Genomic DNA, 10,053 nt, shown 5'->3' with positions numbered 1-10,053 from the left:
CGTGGTCAAATAGAGGGCTGCTCACTGCGACAAATGTCGGAGTGGCAGCCGAGGAATGGAACACGCGCGTGCAAGAGGTCGTCCACGATGGAGGTGGAGCCGCGAAGTTCGTGTGCTGGATGGACGGATTGTTCCATCGCAAGCTCTCAGAGACGTGACGGCGGCATGGGGCGGCCGTAGTCCAGCAGTGGATCGACCAAGGCTGATGATGACGAGGATGATGGCGACTGCTACGACGATAAACATGCGACCCGGACGACCACCGGGAGGTCGCCGTCTCCCGGCTGAGTCGCGGCGATGCCGCCGGCTTCTTGAATCGTCGCCGCCGCCCCCGCCAGGGTCGACGTGGACAGCGGCTCGGCTTCGAGGAAGTGGCACGTGTGGCACGCGTGGTGGGGTCCAGTGCGGGGACTCCCAGCCCTCCCCACACGACTGGTCGGCGTGGAGACGCGGCCAAGCACCCTGTGGAGCTCCCTCGAGGGGAGGGGCCCTTCCGCCAGCAACGTCACGAATAAGCCATTGCAGGTCTGCGACTTGACCTCACAGAGACATCAGTAGAGTACTGCAAGTACCACAATCTACTCAAGTTTACCCATCCCGCCATGCGACACCAACACGAGCTCGTGTTTGTTCCGTGGACCAGCCTGGGCCTGCCATCCCAATTACGCGCAGGATCCTCTTGGAACGGCATCCTCGAGAGTCCGCCAAGGACCCTGGCGAAGCACGGCGCCTCCGTTGTGCCACGCGGGGGGGGGGCGTTCATCTCCGCTTGACCGACCTCCTTTGTTCGCAGAGATTGGCCCATCCCCCACCCCTTCCTGCCTCGTGAGCGATCAAGGTGGAGCCCGGGTGGAGGTGGTGGTGGCAGGGTACGTGGAGGGGGGGGGGGTACGTGGAGGGGGGGGTACGTGGAGGGGGGGGGGGAGTACGTGGAGGGGGGGGGGGAGTACGTGGAGGGGGGGGGTACGTGGAGGGGGGGGGGTACGTGGAGGGGGGGGGTACGTGGAGGGGGGGAGGGTACGTGGAGGGGGGGGGGTACGTGGAGGGGGGGGGGTACGTGGAGGGGGGGGGGTACGTGGAGGGGGGGGGTACGTGGAGGGGGGGGGTATGTGGAGGGGGGGGGGTACGTGGAGGGGGGGGGGGTACGTGGAGGGGGGGGGTACGTGGAGGGGGGGGGGGTACGTGGAGGGGGGGGGGGTATGTGGGTGGAGACGCTCCATTTTCCACGACCCAACCGAAGTTTCCGAGGCCGAGTTGGTGACCGTGAAAGTCGACTGACAAACAGAGAACCACTCGCAGGGCCTCCAGTCGGCAACCTCGAGACCGACTTCAATCTCCTGGACCTCATCGGCACTCAGGCCTCGTGAAACGCTCGCTGCTGGAGTACCCAGTGGGCAAGGCAGGCGGACTCCATGCAGTCGGTCTACGCACCACGCGGCCAACCAATTTCGATTCCCCGCTACGGCCGAACCATCATTACCGATCCCACCCAAGCGCTTCTCTCACGAGCCTCACCTTGGAGGAGCCGCCTGACCGCAGAACACGTGACCTCCCCACGCCGTGTCGGTCGATGGTGGCCGTTTGACCATACTTCACCACGCTGGTCAGTGTGGGTAGGGAAAGTGAAAGCCCGGGTCCAAGTGTAGACATCACTTGGATCGCGGCCAGGAATCGAACTCGGGTTGCCGGGTGCGCAGCGGCAGGCAGAATCCACCCCGGGGTTTTTCCCCCGCAACCCCGAATTTCAGATGACGTCTGCAGGCGCGTTAATTGGTATGAATGATTGCTGGTAATTACGCAGCAGCACACGTGGCGCTATTGCCAGGCCAGTTTTGGTTGGGAAAGTTACAGGGACTTCATTCAGTCGCTATCCCCCGCCCCCAATTAACTTAATTAACCAACTTGGCACGCGCTGCCGAAACAGGAAATCCAGCGTGCAGTTCGTAAGCGCGTCAACACGGACGCTGAATGAACATCTCGCGGGCTTTACAATCTCACCTCCAACGGCGTCATCTTCCGCTTCTCGTCGAGTCTCCACCAGTGTCGAGGACTCGGTCGAGCAAACTGCGTCACCACGCTGACGGCGATCACAACACACCCAGCTGCACGACCAGTCACCCACCAGCTCACTCGGCATACTGCAGGTCACAACTAAACAACTTGTTTTTATATTTTACCAGGTAAGGCCCCACTTGAGCTGCTCAGAAGCGACCCTGGGCCATCGCGAGTGACGGCTCAACGAATTGGGCTCGTCACGTGGGAATGTCGAGCAGCCAAATACTCTGAACGCGTGGTGACGTCGATTCTGAACGTGGAGGAAAAAACGGGAGGGCCCGCAGAAAAATCCATGCGACCACGGGGAGAACATTCAAACTCCAAATATACAGGGATAGAACCTACGACCTCCTGCGTATCAGGCGAGGGAGACATCTCGCCACCGTGGCACCAACACCCTGCAGATCATCCCCCCCCCCCCCAGCTCTCACGGCAACAATAACAACGTTACTGCTCAAGCTAATAAACGTCTTGACCTCTTTGTCAAAACGTTGCCAGTGCTGCTGGCCTACAGTGACGTGTTGGGCCTTTGCTCCCGACATTGTGAGAGTAAAACAAGGACGCGGGTTGGCCATTGCCCACGATGGGCACAGACCGTCAGAGACGTCTTCTCGACAAGAGCTTCCACGGCCACCCGATCTCGCGCGTGGCTGAAGAGGTGAAGCCGGCAGCATTCGTCGCCCCGGGTCGTATCGAGGCCACTTCTGATTGACCAACTCGGATTCATTTAACCCGCCTCCCACAAACACCAATGAGCCGTCATCTCATATCCTTGCTTCCTTCCTCCCCAATCACATTGTAGCTCTGCGGTGACGGCTTTATCGAGTCAGGGCAATTCTCGTAAAATCCCTTCCCCCACATCTCTCTCGACTCTCCAAACCCTCACGTAGCCCCATTGTGTGGCCCTGGGGACGTAGGCACCGCCAGGATGCCGCGGGGCTGCCAAGGGAAGTTTTATTGATAAGTGCGGGGCCGCCACTGCAGCAACAAGCCAGCTCGCCAAGGCGCTCTCCCGGCCACTCTCACGCGAGTGGCGGATGCAGAGGCGCGCAAACACGGGGGGTGGCGATTGTGCTGCGTTTGTTTAGGCACCAACGTGCAATGTCTGCACACGGATTTAATAACACTCAACACAGCCAACACACACAGCATAGCCAACAACACTTACACACAGCCAACACTCACACAGCATAGCCAACTCACACAGCATAGCCAACAACACTCACACAGACAGCACTCACAGACAGCCAACACGGCAGGGTGGTGCACTGGTACCACAGACTCACAGCCAGAACCATTGACTCCTGACTCGGGTGTCCTTTGGGGCAGGTTTCTATTATCTCCCTCCGTTCTGCATGGGTTTCTCCCGGGTTCTCTGGCTTATGTAGAAACAAAACATTGGTATAGGTCAAAAAATCTAAGGCTAATAAAATACCTGCAAATTAGTGGATTAGGATGACAAAGATACCCCGTTTTGCCAGAAGACATTTGAAGTGTTGTTCGTGAGCACCTACGAAGGGCCGCACCTCCGATTAACGCTGGCTACGTACGGTTTCAAAGTTCAACATGCATACAAGGCCAGCTTGTTTCCCCAGTGTCGATGTTTACACACTGCAGAAAGTACCCAGTTGAGGCCAAGTCGACCTAGGAAAGATCCAGGCCTGGTCCAGATAATTGGCACTCGTTATGGCCGCGAGTGGGAATCGAACCCGGGTCGGGTTCATTGCGCCGCACGCGAACCACTCCACTGCCCCTCCCTCACACACACACACGCGTACACGCACAAAAAAAAGATCCCAGATATAGTCCAGCCGCCTTTATCTCCCCAGTAGTGTTTTTATGCATTGCACCAGGTACTCATTTGAGGCTGAGTCAACCTAGGGGAGGCCCAAGTTGGGCTCAGATAATCGTCACTGATGTTGGCCGTGAGCAGGAATCGAACTCGGGTCGCCAGGTTCGTAGCACAGCGCGCTAACTGCTACACTGCCGCTCCTCACACACACACACGAGCAGCAAGGCAGGCGCACGCAAAGACTGTGTGAAGAAGCCGACGGTTTTATTGAGGGCGATGGTGGTGGAGGTTGGGGGGGGGAGAAGGCCTCACTAGGCCTTGACCGCGAACTTCCTCATGGGGAAGAGGCGCGTCTTGCGCTCCTGCTTCTTGGTGCGCAGGGCCTCCTCGTGCTTGCTGAGGCGCCGTCGCATGGCGCGCGTCTTCTTGGGCCGCAGGTCCAGCGGCTTGTACTTCTTGCCCTGCTCGCGCACGCACACAATCATGTCATCAAGGGAGGCAATGCTCTTGTGGTTTGGTTTAATTACACTGTTGCTGAGCAGAGGCCAATCATGTCATGTGACCAGCAACAAACAGCACTTTTAAAGTTGTGATGGATAAGCGTGAAACACATTTCTTAAAATTGAGTAAGATTGTCATTCGAACTTATGAAGAGGGATGATGGCAGGGAATTCCAAGTGGAGCAGTGCAAGGGAAGAGGCAGCAAGAGGAAGGAGTGTCGCGGTGACCTGCCGTGTGGTGGTTGGACTCCGTGTGGTGGATCAGACGAACTCAATGCCGGGTGGACCCAATTCTCAACACGGGTGGAGGAATCAGCGAGCGGAGTTCCCGGGAACAGTAACCACGGCCGTAGCAAAGGAAGAGTGATAAGCGGGCCACTGACCGCTGCTGGCGAGCGAGTGACCGGACTAAATCATCGAGTGCTTGGCCCTGCACAATCCCTGCCTGCAGTGAGTTGGCAGCCAACTGAGGGACAACAGAGCGCTCGAAGGGGTGGTGTGTGACCAGAAGCAGCACGCTGGAAAGCTTCTTCAGGAACACAAAAAAAGTTGTTCCTAAAGAAGCTTGCACAGCATGTGGAGTTAAACGTTGGACTTCCCGACAACAAACTGAAAATGCACGGAGAGGGCTCTGTGCAGGAGGCGCCCGGTGCCCCCTCCACGTCGAGTTAAAACGCGCACCGCACCCAAGCGGCACCGGAGCACGTGAGGGGGGCCGGCTGATCGGGGGATTTAATAGAAGCGGTCAAACGGAGCGGGCAACGTCGTTCGTGTTAACACGCGCCGGCACGGGGTGGCACGCGGGTGCGGCGATGGGGCTGAAACAGCGATTCCCCCGTTGGTTCAGCTTGTGGCACGATGAATCGTGTTTACAGCGACACATTACGAGCCCGAGTAAAGTTCTGCTTGTTAAGCTCGGTGCTGGGCACAAGAGCTGTAAACGTGATGCAGGCAAGCATCACGTTTACAGTTCCACGACTCCTCTTGCTGCACGTGGCTCGGCGAGAGGCAACTCGGAGCTCTGCATCCACGCGAGAGCCAGGCGACCGCTTCACGAAAGGCCCAGCAAAGTGCCGCTGTTGCCGCCGCTTCCGTGGAAATTGTAAAGTTCGCAGCGGTTGCAACGCGCCCGATGCTTTTGTCAGGGCCACACACGTCAAGGTGGTGACCAGATCTGGCTATGGCTGCGGGGACCACGTGCGCCGTCGTGGCGGGGGAAGGGTGGCCCAAGGGGGCCGAGTGTCCCTCCCTTGGCTGGGATGGCAGCAGAGCACAGCAGCAATGCTCGCCATGGCGCTTTGGCTGCAGAGCCACGTGGATTCACGATCCTTCACCGCCCCCTTGTGGCTATACTCAATTATTCACCTCTACCAACTTCCAACTCAAACCCAACTCTCAGAACTTGAAACGTCACAATTTAATTCAGGAATGGATTTTACAAAACAATCTTGGTTACACCGTCTTGGTGCATGTGCGTCTAATTTCTGACGTCTAACCTATGTACTGCCGGTCAGCGTGACGTGACGAAGCCTTTAATTTGGGTGTCAATGGATGTTGCGGCCTGGCTGCTCTCTAGCGGGCACCACGTGGCCCCGCACACCCCGAGGGACGTGTTGCTTGCGTTATGGATTATTTGGTTACAGGCTCACACAACTATACAGTGGGTTCAAACACGCAGAATGAGAACCAATATTGCCTAAACTTATTCCCCTCCTGAGTAGGAATTGGTAAAAACAGCTCAACGACGGCTCGGCACCTGGACGCTCTCTCGCCGTGGCACGCGCCTTGTGCGCCACCGTGGATTACGGATCTTATGCCATCCTCCTTACGAGCTTACAGTGCATCCATCATCGCATTAGAGTTGGGGACAGCGCCTTAGCGGTGACGCACGCCGCACCGCCGTGGCCCGGTGGCGAAGACGTTAACCGGGGTGACTGGGGGGGGGGGGGGAGATTCGGCGGGGCGGCACGTTCGGGGTGGCCGACCACGGTAGGGACCAATTATAGTCAAGGGCAGTCAGGTCAGAGGGACGCAACGGCATAGAGCAGCCAGGTCTGCAACAATCAGTATTTTGTAATTTCCTTCAAATGTTATGACGACCAGGGCTATCAGACGTCACAAGTAGAAACACCGACTGGCACGGAGCAGTGCAATCCTGTTCTCGACGACGGCTTGGAAAAGCGGATTTCGCCGTCACCACGAAAATCCCGACATGTGAGCAGCAGAGGGCACTTGAAGGAATCTCAGTGATAGCTCTCCGATATCCAGCTACACGAGAGCCATGTTCGTCGCTTGACAGTCAAGTAGTTATTTTTCTAAGAGCTGGAATTCGGTCAACTGAACTGCATAAGAAACCGAGATTGGATTCCAGGACCTTAGCGGTGCCGGCTCGGTGCTCTGACCTCCAAGCCACTCGGCCACCTCGGTTCTCTTCAGACGGGTGGGAGGGTCATGCCTACAGGAGGTGGAGCGGTTGCGCTGCGTCTGGGGGGGGGGGGTGGCGCCCTCTAGTGGCTAGAGCCACGTGGTTGCCGCTCACCTTGTAGAACTTGCGCAGGTTCTCCTTCTGGGTCTGGTTGATCACCGTGAGCACACGGGCGATGGACTTGCGCACCACGCGGCTGAGGAGAAAGGAGACGCGCACACACGGGACATCAGCACCGCAGGGCACCCCGGGGGGCACCACGGCACCAGGAAGATGCGAGACGCCGGGCGATGGAAAGAGCCCCGAGACCGCCATGCGGCTACGCGGGTTTTTCTGTTGTGTGCGGCTGTGTGCGGTGTACAGCTGTGGCGATGTGGTTTATTTGGTTGTAGCTGGTGTGTGGTGCAGTGCTCATATTGTGGCAGTGGGCCGTTGTTTACGGTTTGGTGGAGGTGGTGTGCGGATAAATATGCTGTGCGATAGAAGGGTGCAGTTGTGTGGTGTGCGGATAAATATGCTGTGCGATAGAAGGGTGCAGTTGTGCGATAGAAGGGTGCAGTTGTGTGGTGTGCGGATAAATATGCTGTGCGATAGAAGGGTGCAGTTGTGCGATAGAAGGGTGCAGTTGTGTGATAGAAGGGTGCAGTTGTGCGATAGAAGGGTGCAGTTGTGTGATAGAAGGGTGCAGTTGTGTGATAGAAGGGGGCAGTTGTGTGATAGAAGGGTGCAGTTGTGTGATAGAAGGGTGCAGTTGTGTGATAGAAGGGTGCAGTTGTGCGGTGTGCGACGCTTGTGCGGAAGCAGTTGCGGAGTACAAGGCTGAGCGTGACGTGCGGCCGCGATGCGGTGAGTGGTAGCAGCTGTGTGGGTGCACGCTAGAGGTACACGACTGTTACGTGGGTGCTGCCAGGTCGTGCGAGGTAGGGATATGTGGTTCCTGTACAAAGCAGCTAGGCATTATGTGGTTATAATGCACAGTAGAGTGTGTGGTTATAGTGTAGAGTACAATGTGTGGTTATAGTGTACAGTGTGGTTGTGGTGTACAGTAGTCGTGTGCTGTGCGGTAGAGGTGCAAAGTAGCTATGCATGGTGGTGTGCTGTAGTGGCATGCAGTAGCTGTGCGCGCCGTGGTTGTGGAGCATGGTAGCTGTGTGGTTGTGGCAGCAGAGCGGTGTAGTCGTGCAATGCGGTAGTGCAGTGCGGTTGTGCAGTGCGGTTGTGCAGTGCGGTAGTGGTCGTGCAATGCGGTAGTGCAGTGCGGTAGTGGTAGTGCAGTGCGGTAGTGCAGTGCGGTAGTGGTAGTGCAATGCGGTAGTGCAGTGCGGTAGTGCAGTGCGGTAGTGCAGTGCGGTAGTGCAGTGCGGTAGAGCAGTGCGGTAGTGGGGGTCTCACATCTTGGAGAGCTTGTTGGCCGCGCCGCCCGTCACCTTGGCGACACGCAGCTGGGACAGCTCCTCCTTGAGCTCCTCCAGCTGCTTCAGCAGCTCCTCCTTCTTCTTGCCGCGCAGCTCGTGAGCCTTAATCTTACCCTGAAGCAGCAGCAGGAGCAGCACGCACCACACACACAAGGCGCCCGTCATCAACGCGCACTGGCACGCGTAACACTCGCATGTATCACGCAGTGCTACACGCGACAAACCAGCAACGCACACCAACACACATCACACCAACACACATCACACCAACACACATCACACCAACACACATCACACCACACCAACACACATCACACCAACACACATCACACCACCACACCAACACATCACACCACACCAACACACATCACACCAACACACATCACACCACCACACATCACACCAACACTCCACCACACCACACATCACACCAACACACATCACACCAACACACATCACACCAACACACATCACACCAACACACATCACACCAACACACATCACACCAACGGCGCGCACCAGCACAGACAACTCCAACAGCGGACATCTCAAACAGTGCAGTTCACATTAAATAAAATTCCTATTACACGTGGGATAGAACTACGTAAAGCGTGGCTTATCGATTGAATAAGTCACTGGTTCGATACGTACACGACGAATACGACAGCACCACCGTCACCATCCCCATGTGGACGGTGTCGTCGGGTTCGACCCACTTTGTTTAATGAGCAGCACTCCCGCAACGAGAAACTTTACTGTTTATTTCTCGACCGCAGTCCTAAGTGGTTGCTGACAAGAGGTCCACTTTAAAAAAATCTAACTACAGTATATGAATAACACGCTTCTTTTTAAAGTGTGAAATGTTGATTATTATGCGTTATATCGTGTCGGTACACAATGCCAATTCATCAATTATAACCCTCCACCACCCGACAGAGCCAATCGACTCAATATTAAATGTTTACATATCAATGTGGAATGTTCATCTGAAACCGCGAAGCCGCCTCCCAGGAGGCAACTTTACATCGCTCGCGGCGGGGATCGCGCACCGAGGCAGCGACTCCCCCCGCGGGCCCCGCAAACAGCAGCAGCAGCACAACGCGGTCAGCACCAGCAGCACGCCAAGAGCACGCCAAGAGCACACGCCAGGAGATCAACTCGTGAGGCCGTGGCCTTTGTCAGGAGATTAACTCGTGAGGCCGTGGCTCACGCAAAGCCCCACTACCCCGCCACCATCATTCCTCAGCAAAACAACTCTCACCCTCGCCACCACTCTCCCTCGTCACATCTAATCCCCATTTACCGGCTCTCGAAATTAACCCCGAAATCGTTTCCTTCTTCACCACGTCCTCGTCAAACGCACGAGAGTTTACGGACGCGGCCTCCACTCGCAGGCCGCATCCTCGCCCAACAAATAACCACAAGACGGAGCCTCATCTGCCCGCAGAACCCGGCGCCCCACATCGAGGGACCTCTGTTCCACATCCCCGCACGCCCCGCGGGGCCCGCTGGCCGCGGTGGCCGCCGATGTTCGCGGATTCTCGCTGCCCCGCAAACCCAACTCACCATGGCGGCTCCGGTGGGAGAGAGAGAGAGAGAGAGGCGGGGTCACGGCGCGCGTAACCGCGTCCGGGTCACCGGGTGATACCAAATGTGGGTTAGCGGGGGGAGGGGGGCTGGGCGCTAATGGTATTGCCCTGTAGTGGGCGTGGCGAGGCGTGGGCGTGGCATGCCCATATATGGGCGTAAGCGGTCGGGGAGGGGGGGAAGGCGCGCTAATGGTATCGCCCAATGACGGTAATTGCCAATGGAAACGCTGCTGGCCATTCAGAATCAGAATATTTATTTATGCTGGATGAATCCGAT

General features: G+C 57.1%; 1 protein-coding gene across 1 annotated transcript; it reads right to left on the bottom strand.

Moving 5' to 3' along the window:
• Positions 1 to 4,090: 4,090 nt before the first annotated feature.
• RPL35 (ribosomal protein L35) lies at positions 4,091 to 9,836 on the bottom strand. Its single transcript, XM_078865255.1, has 4 exons — positions 9,754 to 9,836; positions 8,165 to 8,301; positions 6,887 to 6,968; positions 4,091 to 4,308 (listed from the first exon to the last, which is right to left on the bottom strand). Exons 1-4 carry the CDS (start codon positions 9,754 to 9,756, stop codon positions 4,159 to 4,161), a joined length of 372 nt encoding a protein of 123 aa, XP_078721381.1. The 5' UTR covers positions 9,757 to 9,836; the 3' UTR covers positions 4,091 to 4,158.
• Between the last annotated feature and the right edge of the window lie 217 nt (positions 9,837 to 10,053).

Source organism: Lampetra fluviatilis, chromosome 20 (assembly GCF_964198595.1).
Source record: "Lampetra fluviatilis chromosome 20, kcLamFluv1.1, whole genome shotgun sequence".
NCBI lineage: Eukaryota > Metazoa > Chordata > Hyperoartia > Petromyzontiformes > Petromyzontidae > Lampetra > Lampetra fluviatilis.
The sequence above is the reverse complement of the archived record's forward strand: the minus strand, read 5'-3'. Positions and strand labels throughout refer to the sequence as shown.